This window comes from Molossus molossus, unplaced genomic scaffold (genome assembly GCF_014108415.1).
Source record: "Molossus molossus isolate mMolMol1 unplaced genomic scaffold, mMolMol1.p scaffold_m16_p_18, whole genome shotgun sequence".
Classification (NCBI taxonomy): Eukaryota; Metazoa; Chordata; class Mammalia; order Chiroptera; family Molossidae; genus Molossus; species Molossus molossus.
This window is the reverse complement of record NW_023425353.1, coordinates 58,261,306-58,281,183: the sequence shown is the minus strand read 5'-3', so window position 1 is coordinate 58,281,183 and position 19,878 is coordinate 58,261,306. Positions and strand designations below refer to the sequence as shown.

The following is a 19,878-nucleotide window of genomic DNA, read 5'->3' as shown; positions in this document are numbered from 1 at the left end:
AACCACAACTGAGGCACATGCCCTTGCCCGGAACCGAACCCAGGACTCATTGGTCCGAAGGCTGACGCTCTGACCGCTGAGCCAGACTGGCCAGGGCCATTCCCTTTGACCAAGCCTTCCCTGGCAGGTGTAGAGCGGGTGGGACTCCCTTTCCTGTATGAGGAGGTGATTGTCATCCATGATTTTTGTGTTTGTCTATTTGCCGTTCCTCAGAGAAAAGTGGTTTCTGACACTGACTGGAAACCGTCCCTCACTGCTGGTGGTAACCGGGGTGCCACGGACACACGCTCGGCTCCGAAGAAAGCACCTTCCACGTTCACTGGGAAAGGAGGTGACACGTGACAGCCAGGGTGACTTGGTAGGTGTAAGGTCCTCCTTGTTAGTCTGCTACTGAGACCTTTCCAGGCGCTTCCTCCCTGGTCCAGAACAGAGCGGAAGTCTTTGCATGGCCCACAGGGCCCCGCCTGCTCCGGCCCCGCCCCTGTCACTCCCCCAACGCGGTCCCCTTGGCCACCTCGCTCCGGCCACCCTGGATCTGTCATCTGTTCCCCGAAGCTGTCAGGGTCATTTTCACCTTACGGCCTTGCCTGTGTCCGTCTGCCTGACAGGCCTGTCCATTAGATCTTTGCTTGACTTTTTCCTTCTTGTCCTTCAGCTCCCAGTCTGAAAGACCCCTGGTCGGAAAGGGCCAGACCACCCAGGACTCAACCTCCTTCCAAGCCGCCCCCATCACTGCCCTGCTTCGTCTTCACCAGGCCCCGTCTGCCATCGTCCCCTGGAGGTGCAGGTGCTCGTCTGCTGTGTCCTCCGCAGAAGTCAAGTCCCCAGAGCAGGCGCCTTTCCGCTCGCATTCCTGCTGGGCGGCAGCTCTCCTCCGACAACTGCTTGTTGACTACGTGGTGAATGAACAGGGCTTCAGACTCCAGAGCTGGGGTGCACCCCTCTCCCAGGGAAGTGGGGCATGTCTCTCTTTGCTGTCTCCTAATGCATCGCTGGGCCCGCAAACCAGGAAGATCTGGTGTTCCTCCACCGGACTGGAAATGAAGGCCTCCCCTCCCCAAAGGAACAAGTGAACATTTGCCCCAACACCACTGACTAAGAAGTGATCGCTTCACAACCAGAGGGGATAGGGGGGTAGAAATCATGACATAAATGGTGAGTTCAACTGTAATATATTCTAGGATAGACTCTGGACTGACTCATTGTATCTTCTATCAATATTCACAAATCTAAGCATTGTGCCTTTGAGCCATAATACAGTATCTTAATAGACAGGCCCTCTTCATTCCTCTTTGATTTTTCCCTAAACATTTCTAAATCACTCTTGACTTTATTCTGTCAATTCATTTAAATAATCCTTTTGGAAAGTTAAAAATGGTCTGGTTTGGATTTTGATTTGAATTACATTAAACTTCTACCTTAATTTTGGAAGAATTCATCTTTACACTATTTTTCCTACAACCAAACTGCTAGGTTTCTTGGAGATCTGCAGTTTTCTTGTTAAGTCTTAATTTCACATTCTTTGCTTCTATTATGGATGAAATTAATTTCCATTTTATCTATCCACCTCCCTCAATTGGGTTTGAGAATCATCTGCAAATGTAGTTGATGGCAAATTAATGGCTAGACTAGAGACTCCTGACATGGGGAATTCTCATGACTCTCAGAACCACTGAGCTGTGCTATGTAGTTGTGCTGAATGATGTGGATCTATGAGCAGATTGGCTACTCACAGACCTTCTCTCCGATTAGAGTGGATTTTTATTTTGCATTTATTTGCAAGGTTGCTGGATTCTCTCACAGGCTCTATAGCTCAGGTAAATGTTTGTGATCTTTTCCCAGGTCTTTATTGCTGCCTGGGGATCCTTCCTATCCACATTCTTTTCTCTTCCATTCTATGTGATAGGTATTTCAAATCCTCTCCACAATCCTGAAATTCCTATTCTATTATCCCCTCACTTTTAGAAGACAAACCTGCCTTCTAGTCAGAGAGCTAGAGAGATGAGGGAAAAGCATAGAACATAAAAGAAAACCTCTTCAATTTCCTGACATCAAATTTACCCATGCTCTCTTCTGATTTCACTTGGGTGGAGTCTCTTTTCCATCCCTTCACTTTGAGCCTGTGTGTTCCTGAAGCTGACATGAGTACACAGTTCCTACCTTTTTTACACCCATTCAGCTACTCTATATCTGTTGATTGGAAAATTTAATCCATTTACATTTAGAGTGACTATTGGTAGGTAATGACTTTATAATGTCATCTTATTGTTTTCTGGCTGTTTTGTTTCTTGTTCTTTTCTTCCTCTCTTGTTGTCTCTGTGAACTGATGATTTTCCATCATCAGTGGTTTGCTGGAACTTCTGGACTTTCTTGTTTTATCAGAAATGGTTGCTTAAATTTATCAGCTGTTGTTAGGAATTCACTCTTCATTCATGAATTTATGAATTTCCTACTTTATGCCAAACTAGAAATTTAACAACATAAACATGTTTTCCCCCTTTTACTTGTAAATATAATGGAAAATATTAATAAGTTTCCTAAACTTGATATTATTATCTTGCTAGACTAAATCCTACTTGGCCATTGTAAATTATTATTTTATTATGTAGGGGGAAACAATTTACTGTCATATTGAGGACTTTTGGAATGTTGATTAACCAGTGAGTTATTATGTACATTTTTGGTGGTGTGTGATTTTGGGGTCAGATTCAGACCAAAGTTTTAAATAAATAAAACGAAGTTGGATACTTTCAACTTTTTAATGCTAAAGAACAGTTTAAATAGTATGGGAGTAATATGGTACTATGAACATTTGGTGGATTTTATTGGCAGTGATACTTGGATCTAACTTTTCTCTGAGGAATAATTCTTTGACTACTTTTGTAATACTTCTGCAGCCAGTTTTGCTCATTTACTTCTTTCTTTCTTTATTTTTATTATTATTATTATTTTTTTATCCTCACCCGAGGACATTTTTCCATTTTTTGTTCAGGTAGAGTGGGAGGGAGAGAGAGGAACAGAGAGAGAGAGAGAGAAACATCAATGTGAAAGGAACACATCGAGTGGCTGCCACCCGCACAACCGACCAGGGCCGGGGACAAACTGCAACCGAGGTACATGCCCTTAGCGGGAACCGAACCCGGGTCTCTCAGGACCACAGGCCGACACTCTAACCGCTGAGCCAAACCGGCCAGGGCTCATTTACTTCTTTAGACATAGTCAATATTTCAAAAATTATTAAATATCAAGTTATTCACCTATAATTTTAAAAAATCTTAATGCCACACATATTTTTCAAACATATGTACATACTATTTTGATTAAAATACACATTGATGCAAAAGCATTTACATTCATAACTCTTTGTCATGTATTTATTTGATAAATAGCAAAATATTATGATGTTCAAGATGTTCTTGATATTTACAAAGAGTTCTCATTCAAGAAAAACTCTCTGGTATTTCACTGTATTGCTTTGAGATGGACATTCTTTACCAGAATTATGTTTCATTGAGACTTCTTTGGAATATGTGTTAAATATTTCCAAGGACCATTTTGGCATCAGTTGAGATTATGATGTACTTTTTAAAAAATAGCGCTTACTAAATGATTTATTATAGCAATGAGCTTTCCTGCTATTAACTTCATTTTTGCATTTTCAGAGTAAATATGTTAATTGAAAAAGTGCATTGGCTTATGATTCTCTTAATATCGAAAAAATTAGTTTGCTAGGATTTTATTTGGGATTTTGGTATTTGTTTTGTAGCTAAGACTTCTTTTTTTCTTCCTTTCCTTCCGTTTTTATAGTCTCTCTACCCAGAATGCTTTTCGACAGCACAGCCTTGTTTGTTCTGCAGAGCTTCAGACGGACAGTATCCTTCTAGCCTCCCTCCCGCTCACCTCCCATGACCCCATCTCCCCAGGTGTCTTACTTTCGGGCTTTAGTGGGGCCAGAGCTCTAAGCCAGTGCCTTGTTTTCTAGTAGAAAGGTCTAGTAGACCTTTCTACTTAGAACCTTCTAGAGCTATTTTGCCTTTCTCTTCAAACCGTATCTGCCAATGTCCTATTCTTCAGCTGTAGCTGAGGAAACCTTGTTTTTTTCTCAACCCTTCAGAGGCTTTAAGCAACCTTGGCATTGGAGTTCTGGCCAGTCTGTCTCCAGTGCTCAGTTCATGTTTTGCCTAGAGAGGAAGGTGTCCTGCCGAAGTCCCCGTGATCCGGGGGAGCACCTGGAACTCTGCCTTCCCAGCCAGACGAGCCCTCCTGCTGTCTCCACACACAGGACAAGGTCGTGGGAATGAGGGAAGCCAATGACCACGTGGGCGAACAAAACGCCCACCTGTTCGAGTACCGTGGACAGTGCTCCAGCCCCAAGTGGACGGCTAACGCTCCTCTGTGGTCCCAGAGCGACAGTTAAATGGGAAGTTGGGGAAGAGATCTGATTCCTCCACGGGCACACGGCCTGCTGAGATCAGTGGCGGTGGTAAGGGACAAGCTGGTGTCTAACACCGTATCCACTTCAGCACCAACTAAAGATTGAGACGCTCATCTGAAATGAAATGCCCCCTAGGAGGAAGGGCACTGGATCCTCTCGTGAGTGGTGGATTATTTCACAAGGGTGAGATACACGTGGTTGACGCTTGAGTTTATGTTAACACCATGATGTCCGCAGAAGTTTTTCACAAGCACATTCACCCCGAGAAACCCAAGGCTCTGCGTTTTCTCAGGCAACAGCCGTACGCCTGTCTCCCTGACCGCAGGGCAGGATGGTGTTTCCGGGCGACTTGATGTTAGTCAATGGGGAGCAGCCACGAGCAGGTGCACACGGGCATTTGCTAGTTTAGAGGAGTCTCAGTACTTTGATGAGAGTTATTCCATGAAACATAAATATGGGAGACACCAGCTGGTCTGTGACTCCCTTGTGAAAATAAAGCACAGTGACTCCGCTAGTTGTGATAATAATTAATAAACAAAGACACTTAGAATTTACTAATTTGAGCCTTCAGCAAACACTCATGTGGCAGAAGCTTGACACGTAGGACATCATTTGTCTCATAAACAGCGTCACGAACTTATGTCAGAAGACAGAAGGGACTTTGGGGATCGACGCTCCGTGCCTAGGAGGATTCGGGGGTTGGTGGGAGATTCAGCTCCTGAATGTGGTCTCCGAGCTCAGACCAGGGGTCCTTGGCCCATCTTCGCTTCTCTGTCAGGAACACAGCACCTGCGCACCGAGAGGCAAATGGGTCCAAGAACCCCTTCAGCCCAGACGTGGTTACGGAACATGGGCCTGGCCACCTGCCCCGTGCTGGAGGACAAGCAAGTGCTTCTGGGTGGGGTCTGAGGGCCCCTGGTTCGGAAGGCTGCCTACTGAGGCTCAGCGGGACCCAGCTGACTCACAGAAAGAACGGGAACCTCTGGGAATCCAGTTCTTAGGAGGTTCCTGGGCTGGTCCCAAGCTCCACCAGCTCACTCTTCAGCTAGCTGAAATGCAGACGACAGTGACCATCCTTGAATCGTCATTGGGCTCCAGTGATCGCTGGGCTCCCGACACCCCCCAAAGCGAGCCAGCTCCAGGGACAAGCCTGCTCACAGCAGAGGGCTGGTGCCCGTCACGAGAAAGTATGTGTGTGAAATGGCTCTTCTGCTGCAGGACAGGACTCTGAGGCCCTAATTCCTAGATGGGTCTTCACACTGAGGACACGGCTGCCACGGGGGCCCTGGCCCGCGGGAGCGCACCCCTGCTGTGGCTCCCGGAGAGCAGGGCCCGCGGTGGAGGCAGGAGGATCAGCGAGGTCTGGGGGAAGCCCTCTCCATGTAAGACAAGGTCCTTGGGAGGACAAAGACAGTGAGCAGCCCGTTAGGCCTCTGGATTGCCTGGCTGCCTCCTCACCGCTGAAGTGAGTATCTGTGAAGCGGGGATTCTCCTGCTGGGTTGCCGCCTCAGTCTGCTTCCCCCCGAGGCAGACTCAGAGCAAGGATTTGAGTGCAGGTGGTTTATTGGGGAGGCGCCCAGGAAACGGGGGTGGAGGAGCGGGAACCGGGCAGGGGAGCGAAGGGTCAGCGAAGACTGCCGTACCCAGCGCTCATCACTGTGCGAGCCCACAGCTCAGTCTGCGGGACTCACGGCATCGCCCCAGGGATCGGTCAGAAAACAAGACAGACGAGGGCTTGTCCACACGCGGGGAGCAAGCTCAGGGCTGCCGGGCAGCTCTGAGTGGGGAGAGGACGGGAGAGGACGGGAGAGGTCAAGAAGGGCCGAGGGGCGGGGGCCGTTCCAGGAGGGGTGTGGCAGCCAGGCCAGCAACGAGCCGGCTGGTTCTCGGCAGGGGCAGTAGCTGAGACATGAACCCGTCCAGAGTTCGGAAACTGCACGGTGATGTTTCAGTTTCACTCTAATCCCGAAGCCTCTCTGTGCCCGTCTGCTCCTGAATCATATTCGGTGTGTAAACCTGTGTTTCTGTTTTCCTTCCCTCAGACGAGCCCGTGCCTGATGGAGAAAAACCTACTAATGGTCTTTTCTGTTTGCTACACGGAGTCTTACATGCAGCAGATGATGCCTGGTTGAGACTGAATTCACGGTGGGCTGGGCGGAGACCAACACTGAGAAACGGACACACTGGGGAGTACGGATTAGAGCGACGCTCCGGGTTTCCTGCTCAGCAGGGGCCTGGGCAGGATGGGGGCTTGCGCAGGGGTCCAGGATCCCCCTCCCCGAGCCCCTCCTTTCGCTGCTCTTGGTCTGCCCAGAGCACAACACACTGGGGGCCGTCCGTCCAGGGGTGAGGCCTGCAGGCTGGCGAGGGCGGCGGCGCACGCCTCAAGGCGGCTGGCACGCCACTGGTCCAGCGCGAGGGTTTGCAGCCTCGGGAACATCAAGCCGGCAGGATGCAGGGCCTTCGAAAGAAATAATGTGATTCTCCAGCTACCGTCTGTCTCTCGGCAAGGGCAGACCAACGTGACTGTAGAGGGACATCAGTTCAAGTCACAGAGAGGATCAGAGCCCGTGACCATTGAGGAAGCAATGGGCTGGAGCCCACCTCCCGGGGAGGGTGGCCAGGGCTCAGACTCGTGTGCTGTCTGCGGGCAGAGGGCCCTGCAGAATTATGACCGAAAGGCACAGTCTGAGATGCTGGAGGGTTCAGGGGCTCAGCCATGGAGGACAGTCCCCACTTCCCTCTGAGCCCGCTCTTGACCACCTGTGGTCATTCGAGGTTGGCCTGGCTACTCCCTGGTGCCCCAACTTGGCTGCTGAGCAGACGAAGGGGACTCATTCACCCGTGCACGTGGGCTACTGGTAACTGGTTGGCGGACAGGGCATATTCTCAAAACAGGAAGAAACTTATCCACATGCAAAGAAATCTATTAGTTTCCAGACCAGAGCTTCTCTGTGTTACAAAAGAGGCAGCTCGCTATAAAGGAAGGAGCCCGAGATTTGAGGCCAAGCGGGGTGGCGCGGCCCCAGCTCTGACACCTGCTAGCTTGGCCGGGTGCGTTCCTTCCTGACGAGCCTCGGTGGCCGCACCTGCCAAAGGATCTGTATCTACTCCGAAGGGTCTTTATTAAACGAACTAACCAATATGTGCAAAGCGTGGACCCCTGAGGACATCAAGGGTCAGCTTCTTCCCCTGCCCTGGAGGCCTCGGGGTACCCTGCCGCTGAGCTGGCCAAGTCTAGCAGGCACGTGCTGCAGGACCCGAGCAGAGCGCTGACCGGAGGCAGGGAGTCTGGGATCCCCTTCTTCATGGGGTTGGGCTTATCTCCTGCGGTTGTCAAACAATGTCGCTTGGAACTCAGGCTGGCTGGGGGGCTGGGGGGCTGGAGGGGTGGGTCTGAACGTCAGTGTTTGGAAGTAGCGGTGTCTTTGACCTGTTTAAAACACTGGAATCCCACATAGGGATTCTGAGGCTAAGACAAGCAAACGCAACTCTGCAAACGGCAGAGATCAGTGACCCAGAAGACCCTGCCATGAAGCTTCAGCGGTGACGGAAAGGGGAGACTGGATGTTCCCAGTCCACAGGCAGCATTCCTCAGGCTGAGGATGGGGAGACCCCTGCTCTCGGCCACAAGAGACCACGGGCAGGTCAGCACCGACCCAAGGCCGAGGGGTTGTGCTGATGGAGAGTCTGTGAGAGAGGCGGGGTCCTGGAAGCCCTTCATACCACATAACGCTGGCTTCCCCGATGGGCCACGCGAGCTAGCTGGGGGGGCGCCCCGGGCTCTCCCAGGCGCGCGGGAGGACGGCTCAGGGAGAGCTCTCTGGGGGCCGCACACGTCTGTGCCCACACAGAGCCTCTCCCCGTCCCCGGCTGCAGAGCGCGGCTGTCTCGGGCCCTTACCTTCTTCAGCTCCTCCTGGATGCTCTGGCTGTTGTCTTCCGAGGACAGACTTTCTTTGTGGTTCTCAGATTCCGTCTTGGGCTCGGACTCCTGATCCTCCCCCGAGGAAGTCTCCTTCTCGCTCATTTTCATCGCTAACTCGAACAGCCTGTTCCTCACTTTCTCCTCCGCGGCGTTGGCACAGGTGCGCGGGTGCCGAGTCTCGTTGCTGAGGTCGGTCTCCGACACATCACTCGCCCCCTGAACGAAACCAGAATCACGGGTGAGGAGTCGTGAAGTTCGTCCCAGGAACGCACGGTGAAGGGTCGGCCGGGGAGGCAACAGCTCTCTTACCTGGCCTGCTTTCTGTACAGGTGGGCTTTTACTCCTTACATGTATTTTCTCAAATACATGCCTCTTAACACTTTGCCAGAGGGTTCGGGCGGGTGAGCATCCGCACTCAGAAATGCACTGGAATGCATCTGTGCTTTCTTCCACAAAACCCTCACTACGCCCAGCCTGGGCAGCTCCTGCTGGTGCAGACAGGGTGAGGCTGGGCGAACCGGGCCCGCCCTCGGGAAGGGGGCACCCTGAACCTTCCACACCAGCTGTGACGACGGTGACAGCAGAGAAGGGCTGGGGTGGGAGGGAGGCTCTGAGCCCACACTCGAAGGGGCGCCTGCCGGGGGGCGCTGGGGGCTAGGGAGGGCTTCCTTGTGGAAATGACGCTTGAGCTGAGAATCAAAGTATAGCAGTTACCCAGCCGAAAGGGAGAGAGGGACGAACAGGACTCTAGGCAAAGGGCAAAGATTTTGAGATGCAGCAAGGTCCTTGCACATTTGTAAGGAATACTGTGTGATATTCCCTCGATCGTTAGTTCTAGCTTAGCGATTACATTGATGGCTCCTACTGCCCACTTGGTGAATGTCTCCTGAGCTCCTGCTGTGAGTAAATCCCTGACCAGGCCCGGAGAACTCCAAGAGGACACAGAGGCTGTGACTTTCTCTTATTCTTGGCCTTGACTTGGACAGATGTATTGCAATGTTACAATAACCCACAGCACACCATCAGGGTCTATCAGACCCCTTTTTAGTTTTTGAGTTTCCTCTTTGAGTTGTTCAATCTATTCATACAGCTTGCTATTTCATGGCTTTTATTATTCTGTGAAGGGCTTCCAAAGAATAAAGAGAAAATGTACTTATATTTTAAATAAAATAAAACCCGTTCTATTTTGCATTTACCCCTTGGGGTTCATTGGGTCCTTGTACAAATCTAAGGTATACGATGGGCTCTTTGTGATCTTATTTTTCCTATCTTTTGAAATATTTTGCTATTTCATCATTCTGGGAAATATTTTTCATTATTACTCATCAGTGCTTCCCAATTATGCCAAGAGACTGAGATAATAATACAGAAGCATAGAATTGTTTGGAAGAATGATTCAATAGCAAAATAAATCATCACCAATTTGAGTCTACTTTTAGCTCAATGCATACAGTTGAGAACTTAAAATTTCATAATGACACAGAGAAGAAAGTGACAGAGGACATTTCACTATTAGATGACTCATAGATGAATTCAGAGAGGGACACAGCTCTCTAGACTCGAACGATGATGATGAAGTTGATTGCATACATAAAATCTCAGACAAAGGGTCTTTAGATGAGAGCATCCTAAGTGAATTATCTTAAACTCGAGAACCAATGAGTACACAATGTATTCATAAGGACAAAAAAAGCACGGTATTTTCTTTTAGTTAATTATTCAGCAGAAAAGACTTCATCGCACAAATTTTGCAACCAGAATCTGGACCATCCTGTTTTGCCAACAAGATGTGACAGCCCTGGCCAGGTGGTTCATTTGGTTGGAGCATCATCCCACACACCAAAGGGCTGTGGGTTGGATTCCCAGTCAGGGCACATACCTAGGTTCCAGGTTCGATCCCCAGTCAGGTAGTGTATGGGAAGCAACAGATTGATGTTTCTCTTTTATATTGATGTTTCTCTCTCTCTTCCTTCTTCTCTCTCTAAAATCATATCCCCCAATGAAGATTTAAAAAGTAAATACATAAGTAAATAAACTGTCTTTTAAAATGCTTTCTCAAACAAGGTACAAAATTGAAAAATAAAGGATATAATTGATAAATTATTAAGATCAATCAATTATTAGTAACAAAAATTTTTGCATGTAAAATAGACTTAAATGAAGTTAAGACAAAAGTGATAAATAAGGGGAGAATATTTTCTTTCTTTCTTTTTTTGGTATGTGCCCTTAGCGGGAACTGAACCCAGGACTCTCTGGTCCGCAGGTTGACGCTCTAACCGCTGAGCCAAACCAGCCAGGGCAGGGAGAATATTTTCAATGTATAAACAACAACAACAAAAACCCTGAAATCTACAGTATAATTACAAAATAAAACTCATTCAGAAAAATCAGTAAGAAAAAGGCAAATGGTACAATAAAATAATAGGAGATAAATGTGTCTTTCACAGAAGAAAAAATGCAAGCAGCTTTTTAAGTATAGGGAAAAAAATGCTCAACCTTAGTAGTAGCTATGAAAAGATTAACTGAAAAGAAATGTATTTTTTCCTTTCTTCCATTGGTGATCATTTCACAGACTGGCAGCACTAGGTATTGCGACCAATAGGAGAAGACAGACTCAAACATCTCTGTGGCTGTGTAAATTGCTATGAGGTTTTGGGATCTTAGTTTGGCAAGTACTCATTAAAATTAATACACCTCAAGTCAGCACTTCTACTTCCTGTGCTTGTGTAAAGACACTTGCACAATGATATTCTCTGCAGTGTTGTTTGTAACATCAACCACCAAAGTCTTCAATAGCCATCATTATGGGAACTACTGACTGTTGATTCCTCCCACCATGGAGCAGCGGAGAACCCAGGGGGTGGGGTGGAGAGTGCGAGCAGCCTGCCCCCCCTCCCCGGGGGGGAGGGGTCTTTCATCACTAGCATTGCTTAGAATTTTCCATGCATGGTGCAGAGCGATAATAAAGAGACTGACTTTTGTTAGATTTACTTCGGTGTAAACATCCTCCACAGGCAGGGCGCCCTCATCACCTGCACCCGGATGGATGGCTTCCACTCCTGCACTCCTGGGGACCACGTGACTCAGTCCTTTCCGTGGTTCTGTGGGCGTTGACATCTCTACAACTTATTGTTAAGAGAAGGGGGCGGACGAATATGGAGAGAAAAATGCTGGTTTTGCTAAAACACCGATGCATTTACAGAACTACATGTCTACATGGACTGGATGTGTAGAAATGCACAAATATAACCGTAGTCATTTGCGGGAAGGTAATGGGTTTAGTGTTGCGGTCAAGGGGGACTATATCTGTGTTTTGGAATTTGTAATGTAAAAGTATGCAGTTAAAGGGATATATATTATGTCTTTTGAGATGAGAACTGCTCTAGTAAACTAGAAGGGAGGACCAGGAGGCCAGGGTTTTGAAGTCCCTAGAAGTGCAACACCATCGCCACCTAGTGGGGAGGAGAAGACACTGCCAGGGAGGTGGACACAACGCTGGTCCCAGCTCCTTTCTCCTGGCCCCTGCCTTCTCTTTAATGATGACTTGCAAAGAGGAACCCAGAAGATAACTTTCAAGCCACTTCAGAACAAGTAGAAAGCTTCAGATACCTAGTTATGGTGCATATATGGCATTTTATACCTGCAAGTGTGTAGACAACCCTCAAGAATATCCCTGAGGGAAGTTACTGGGTCTCTGGAAAGCAGCCTGCACTTGAGCTGGATAATGATTCACAATTGCACAGAACTTCATATTCCTGTTCTATCATCACAACAATCCCAGGAGGACAATTTGTAACAATCATGTTTTACAGAGGAGAAAATGAGAGCTTGGACCAAATGAAGGCCTTTTCTTGGCATTATATTAGCAGGTCAGACAGGACAGACGCCACATTCTGTGACTTGAGGACATTTGAGTCTACAACTATCATTGTGGGGGATGCCGGGATCAGTAACTTGGCTGGCACGTTCCTAGAAGGTCACCGTAACAGATGCTGGTGATGTCCACAGACTGTATTCCTGGGATCTACATGAGTTGCCTGTAGCCGTGAGGGACAATTTTTGGCCCTCTGATAGTTTCCTACCTCAGACTTTTTTCTCCATCTGAGAAACTTCTCAGGCACCACCCACGAAGACCTGGGTGTATGGAGTTCCTGTCCACCCTGGGTGGGATCACTCTACCAATGGGAGATGGGGAATTGTGGTCACTGCTCCCAGTCTTCTCGTGGGACAACTCTGAGCTGCGATCCGTGTGGCTTCTCAGAAGGTCCCAGGTGGGATGGATCCCTAGAGCTGACAGCATGCCTTCATCGCCTTTCTCACGTCCCTGTCTCTCTTGTGGGCTTCCTGGGGTCTCCTCCCACATGAACCTACATCCAAATCCTTGACTCAGGACCTGTTTTTGGTGGACCCCAAACTAAGGATACAGGGCGTGATGGCTGGGGACTCCTGAAGAGGCAGTGACCTTCAGAAAGTGTGTGTGGTTTCTCCAGGAGGCGGTGCAGGTGAGCGATGCAGGTGAGTGATACAGGTGAGTGGTGCAGGTGAGCGGTGCAGGTGAGCGGTATAGGTGAGTGGTGCAGGTGAGCAATGCAGGTGAGCAGTGCAGGTGAGCGATACAGGTTAGTGGTGCAGGTGAGCGGTGCAGGTGAGCTATACAGGTGAGTGGTGCAGGTGAGCGGTGCAGGTGAGCGATACAGGTGAGTGGTGCAGGTGAGCGGTGCAGGTGAGCTATACAGGTGAGTGGTGCAGGTGAGCGGTGCAGGTGAGCGGTATAGGTGAGTGGTGCAGGTGAGCGATGCAGGTGAGCGGTGCAGGTGAGCAATACAGGTGAGTGGTGCAGGTGAGCAGTATAGGTGAGTGATGCAGGTAAGCGATGCAGGTGAGCGATACAGGTGAGTGGTGCAGGTGAGTAATGCAGGTGAATGGTACAGGTGAGTGGTGCAGGTGAGCGGTGCAGGTGAGAGATGCAGGTGGGTGGTGGGGTGCCCCTCAGAGGGCAGAGGCAGCGTACCCACATCTTCCAGAGCACTCTGTGTCAAACACTGCAACCCACCGCTTACATACGGTCATGCCAACTTTCCTGGCTGCACAGGTCTCTTTCAGTTTAGACAATACTGCGACGGGAAGGCCGGAGTGGGCTGCACGGTGTTAGGTGAGAGGCGAAGGCAAGGGCAGGGCGTGGCCACAGGCACAGAGCTGGGGGTGAGCAGCACGTATCTACAGACTAAAGTTCATCTCATTACCAGAGAGCCCTAAAGATTCCACCAAGAAACTACTAGAGCTGATAAGTTCAGTAAAGTAGCAGGATATAAAATAAATATCCAGAAATCAGTTGCATTTTTGTAAACCAATAATGAACTATCAGTAAAGAAAACTAAGAAAGCAATTCCATTTACAATTGCACCCAAAAAAATCAAACACGTAGGAATAAATTTAACCAAAGGTGTAAAAGACCTGTACTCGGAATATTATAAGACACCGAAGAAAAAAACTGAAGATACAAATAAGTGGAAGCATATACTGTGTTCGTGGAGAGGAAGAATTAACTCTACCAAAGCGATCTACAGATTCAATGCAATTCCTACCAACATACCAATGGCATATTTCACAGAAACAGAACAAATATTCCAAAAATTTGTATGGAACCACAAAAGACCCCTAATAGCCACAGCTATCTTGAGAAGGAAGAACAAAGTTGGTCATGCTACCTGATATCAGACTATAATACAAGGCCATAGTAATCAAAACAGCATAGCGCTGGTGTAAAAACAGACACACATATCAATGGAACAGAACAGAGAACCCAGAAATCAACCTATACCTTTATGGTCAATTAATAATTGACAAAGGAGGCAAGAGCATACAATGGGGTAAAGATGGTCTATTCAATAAATGGTGTTGGGAAAGTTGGACACTATGTGTGAAAAAAAAAAAAAAAGAAACTAGAAGACCTCCTTACAAAAGACACAAGAATAAATTCAAAATGGATTAAAGACTTAAGTGTAAGACTTGAAACTATAAAACTCCTTGAAGAAAACATAAGCAGTCAAATTTTGGACATTTCTCATAGCAATGTTGTTGTTGTTTTTTTTTTATGTATCTCCTTGGGCAAGGAAAACACACAAACAAAACAAATGAACAAATGGGACTACATCAAAGTAAAAAGTTTTTACACAGCAAAGGAAACCATCAACAAAATGAAAAGACAACCCACTGAATGGGAGAACACATTCACCAATGATACATCTGATAAGGGGTTAATATCCAAATTTTATAAAGAACTTATACAATTCAACACCAAAAAACAAAAACAGGAACAACCAAAAAACAATAACAAAAACAATCCAATTAAAAAATGGGCAAAGGATCTGAAGAGACATTTCCCCAAAGAGGACATACAGATGGCCAACAGACATATTAAAAGGTGCTCATTGTCACTAATTATCAGAGAAATGCAAATTAAAACCACAATGAGATACCACCTCACACCTGTCAGAGTCGCTATCATCAATACGTCAACAGACAAGTGTTGGTGAGGGTGTGGAGGAAGGGAACCCTGTGCACTGTTAGTGGGAATGGAGATTGGTACAGCCACTGTGGAAAACAGGGTGGAGTTTTCTCAAAAAATTAAAAGTGGAATTGCCTTAGGACCCAGTGATGGCAGTTCTGGAAGCACACCTGAAGACACCCCAAACACTAATTTGAAAGAGCATATGCACCCTATGTTCATTGCAGTGTTATTCACAACAGCCAAGATCTGGAAGCAGCCCAGTGTCCATCAGTGGATGAAAAAGCTGTGGTACAGTTACAGAATGGACTACTACTCAGCCACAAAAAGGGTTAAATCTTACTATTGCGTCAACACAGATGGACCTGGAGAGCATTACGCTAAGTGAAATAAGCCAGAGAAAAGACAAATACTATATGATTTCACTCATAGGTGGAATCTAATGAACACAATAAACTAACACACAAAACAGAAACAGACTCCTAGATTCTGCTCTCTGTATCTACAGAGTGGGGAGGGGCTGGGTGAAAAAGGTGAAGGAATTAAAAAACTCATAGACCCAGAGAAGCGATACAGTGATTACCAGAGGGAAGGTGGGCTGGGTGGGGAGAGGTAGAAGGTAAAAGAGGGATGCGGTGTGTTGGAAGGAGACTTGAATTTGGGGGTGAACACACGATACAATGTATGAAGGATGTATTTTAGTGTTGAATACCCGAAGTCTATATAGTTTTAGTAATCAATGTCATCCCAATAAATTCAACAAAAATTTTAAAAATTAAATAAATCTGGTTAACAAACTACCTGAAATTGTAAGCAAAATGGTGAGTGTGTGCACATGTGTGTGCGTGTGTGCACAGGTGCAGTTTTCTAGGAAGAAAGTCTGGAGCTTTCACTGTATTCTTCAAAGGGGTTCATGAACTTCACCACGTGAGCAGAGCCTCCGGGATTCTGAGGAGGGGTGTGACGGACTCAGGAATCACAGGCTGCCAGGAAATGGTACCCTAAATGATCACACTGAAATATCATTCGCTGAGCCCTCGTGCTCTGTCTAGGACAGAGCTCAGCTCTTTATAAATGTGACCACATTCACTCGTCGCAACCCTGGTAATATTATCTCCATTTCACAGATGAGGAAGCTGAGACCTAGACAGATGCTTTGCCCAGGTGAGACAACTGGATTTCCACCCAGGAAGGCTGCCTCTGGACATCAGACCCTCGTCTCTAAGCCAGTGGCCCTCAAGCTCGAGTGCACAGTATTGTCAGGAGGGCCCACACAGCAGGGAGGCTGGGCCCATCCTCAGAGCGTCGATTCAGCAGGTCTGTGGGGGCCTGAGAACCTGCATTTCCACCAAGTTCCCTGGTGCTGCTGATGCTGCTGGTCGGGGGCCATACTCTGCAGACCTATGTCGAACCCTGAGCTCTCATCCCTGAGAGAGGGACGTGGAATCCAGAGAGTTGATGTGACCTGTCTAGGTCACTCAGCTACTTAGCAGCAAAACCCAAGATGAGAATCTGGTCTGTGAATTCTTTTTTTGTTTTTATTTTTTTTTCCCTTTATCGATTTTCGGGAGAGAGGAAAGGAGAGGAAGAGAGAGAGAAAAACATCGATGAGAGAGAACATCAATTGGCCCTCCTACATGCCCCCCACTGGGGTTCAGGCCCACAACCTGGGCATGTGCCCTGACTGGGAATCGAACTGGTGACCTCTTGTTGCATGGGTCGATGCTCAACCACTGAGCCACACTGGCGGGACTGGTCTGTGAATTCTTTCTTTCTTTCTTTTTTTTTTTTGGTACGTGCCCTTAGCGGGAACTGAACCCGGGACTCTCTGGTCTGCAGGCCGATGCTCCAACCGCTGAGCCAAGGGCTGGTCTGTGTATTCTTTTTTTTTTTTTTTTTTTTAATCCTCACCCGAGGGTATTTTTCCATTTTTTGTACAGGTAGAGTGGGAGGGAGAGAGAGGAAGGGAGAGAGAGAGAGAAACATCGATGTGAAGGGACACATCGAGTGGCTGCCACCCGCACGACCAACCAGGGCCGGGGACAAACTGCAACTGAGGTACATGCCCTTAGCGGGAACCGAACCCGGGTCTCTCTGGACCACAGGCCGACGCTCTAACCGCTGAGCCAAACTGGCCAGGGCTGGTCTGTGTATTCTTAACCCAGGACTCTCTCTGCCACCCGTGCTTGGGAGGACAATCCTTCCGGAGTGTGTGTGTGCGCGTGTGTGTGCACGTGTGTGTGTGTGCGTGTGCGCGCGCCTGCACACACCTATTTCATTACCTGGTGGGTGTTCAGCTCCCGGGCATGGGCGCTGGGGGAAGACAGCTCCTTGCTTGGCTCCTCTGAGGCCCCTCGGGCCCTTCTCCACCTCCTGGCCCGCCGGTCTGCAGCGTGGGGGGCCTCCTCGGGCTCGCTGCTGTCCGAGGTCTCCCTGCTGGCTGCCTGGGGATTGAAGTTCACGTCCAGCTCTCCCTGCAGGTGCATCTTTTCAGCGGCAGGGTTCCTGGGGGCCTTTCTCTGCAGCCAGGACAGCCTGGCCCGGCGCCCAGCTTCCCGGGAAGAGCCTGCTGAGGAGGTCTCTGAGTCGGAACACATGGCCTCCAGGTTGGGGGACAGCCTGGAGGAAGCGGAGGCGGCAGAGGGGACTTGGGCCTGCGTAGGCGGAGGCTGGGCGCTCCTGGGCAGATCCTGGGGCCGCGGGCACAGCATGCTCAAGGCCTCACTCCAGTCAAAGTCCTCCTCGCTGTCAGGGCCCATCGCATCGTAGGCGGAGGCCGCGCTGGAGGCAGCCTCCAGGGCCTGAAATGTGCCACTCTTAGGTTTGGCCAGCAGGCGGGTGGGGGGCAGAGCGCCGTCCTTCAGGGCCACCCAGTTCCCATCGGGGCTCTGCAAAGCTGGGGCCAGGTCTGCAAGTGGGAGGGGAGAAACCAGAGAGGGCTGTTACCAGTCAGAGTTGGGCGAGGTGGCCCCCTGCCACTTCCCACGACTGGCTCCAGGGTCTTTGGGAGCAGCCGACTCTAGGAAGTCCACTGGGCACACCTAAGGGGGGCAGGTGTAAAGGTCCCAGGAAATCCTTGAGGCCTCACAGGTGAAGAGAGACTCAGAGTTCTGCCTCCTATTTAACGCCCACCTGGGTAGAGGGCCACCTCTGTCTCCTGAGAGTTGCCACTCCGGCCCCAGGCTGGCCTGGGAGCAGAGGTGAGGAGAGGGCTCTGTTGGCAGCCTCCGGTTCCGGCTCTGGCTTTGGGCCGTGGTTTTGTCCCGCAGATGCTCATTTCCCCCCACTGGATGGGAGACGACTCCCTCCCTGCGCTGGCCCACCTCACAGGAGAACAGACCCTGCCCTCGGCGCCTTACAGTCTCGCTCACAACAGCCTCGTGATATGCGTGTGTGAAATGATAATGCAGATGGATGCACACGCGCGCGCACACACACACACACACACACACAGGCCTCAGTCCCTGTCTCCTGCTGGCATTTGGTCTTTGACCCCAGTTCCCAAGACACAACTCTCAAATTCCTTGGCATTTTTTGAAGATAGGACTGTCTTTTGTTCTAATGAGGAAAGTGTAGGGGCTCCAGGACGCGGGCTGATCACAAACAAGACCATGACCAGAAGCATGAAACTCCCGGCCCCGTGCCCTGCCCTTCCGACAGGAGAGCGTGCTGGCAAACGAGAGAATGGCTGACGGTGTGAATGAAGTCTCCACAGAAATACCCGAAGTATGGGATTCACGGAGCTTCTGGGCCGGTGAGCACATCATGTGCCGGGAGGGTAGTGTACCCCAACTCCATGGGGACGAAGCTCCTGTGCCTGGGACCCTCCAGGGCCTCTCCTAGGTACTGCTTCATCCGGCTGTTCATCTGTACCCTTCACCATGTCCTTTATTACATAAAGAAACACGTAAACATAAGTGTTTCCCTGAGATCTGTGAGCTGTTCTAGTAAATGATCGAACCCAAGGAGGGAAGGGGTCAAGGGCACCCTGATTTACAACCGGTGGGTCAAAACTACAGGTGACGACCTGGGACCTGCGATGGGCATCAGAAGTCACATGGGACGGACGGAACCAGTACCTGTGGGCTCAGACATGAACTCCAGGTAGGTGGGGGCAGAGCTGAACTGAACTGTAGGACCCCCAGCAGGTGCCGGAGACCTGGTCCCAGGAGTGATCTGTGTCGGTAGTGAAGGCAGAACAGGGTTTTCTCCTGCTCAGCTCGTAAGTTTATTTTCAACTCAAGGCACAGGCCTCACTGTGGAAAGGGCTCGAGGCAGAAGAGGCGGTACTTCCAGCCTCGCGTACAGACCAGGGAACAGAGGCAAGTGACGGAGCTTGTCAAGGGCACAGAGCTCCCTGCTGGCGCAGCCGGGAGGCTGCCTCCCTCCCACCGAGGCGGCTCAGCTGAGACCGCCCGCCGAAGCCCTGGGGGTTCTCAGTCGGGCCCAGTTTCCGGTCAGAGCATCTGTGATGACTGGCGGCCGGGCCCCAAGGGCTGCACAGCAAGCTGGGAGTGAGAGTCGCTTTGTCTTGTTTTCGCTGAAGGCAAACAGGAAATTGTTTTCTGCCCATGCGCCTGGGGAAGGGGAATTAGCCAGCCTGGTTCTCCTTCAGCGAAGGGTACCTGGTCCTCCCCGGTGGCCTCGGGCACAGTACTGCCGACAGAAACTGTTTTCCTTTATTAGGAGCTTTGCTGGACTCCCTGGGGATGAGTTATGAGGGCTCCAGGGCTTTGGAGGGGTCACTCCCCAGGACAGCAGCTGCTGGGCTTGAGGCCTGCAGGGGACACTGCTGTGTGGGACCAGGAGGCAGGTCTACCAGATGTTCTGACACTTCCTTTGTGGCACCCCCCCCCCCCCCAGCCTTCCTTCCTGGAGGAGCTTTGACAGAAACACTTTCGTTTTTTGACAGTTAAACTATATTATAGTTTATTTTCTGGGCTGTCTGAGCATGAGCTCCCTGAGGGCAGGGCCGCGTCCTCTTTGCTGCCGCACCCCAGCCCCTGG

At 49.5% G+C, this 19,878-nt stretch overlaps 1 protein-coding gene across 1 annotated transcript in view; it reads right to left on the bottom strand.

Moving 5' to 3' along the window:
* LOC118632964 (myosin VIIA and Rab interacting protein) overlaps nt 1-19,878 on the bottom strand; it is a 181,431-nt gene that overhangs the window by 23,347 nt on the left and 138,206 nt on the right. Inside the window, exons 9-11 of the mRNA XM_036266303.1 lie at nt 18,951-19,001; nt 17,154-17,779; nt 8,340-8,579 (exon numbers count right to left, since the gene is read on the bottom strand). Of these exons, the coding sequence (XP_036122196.1) occupies nt 8,340-8,579; nt 17,154-17,779; nt 18,951-19,001 (917 nt within the window). The remainder of the gene's footprint in view (nt 1-8,339; nt 8,580-17,153; nt 17,780-18,950; nt 19,002-19,878) is intronic.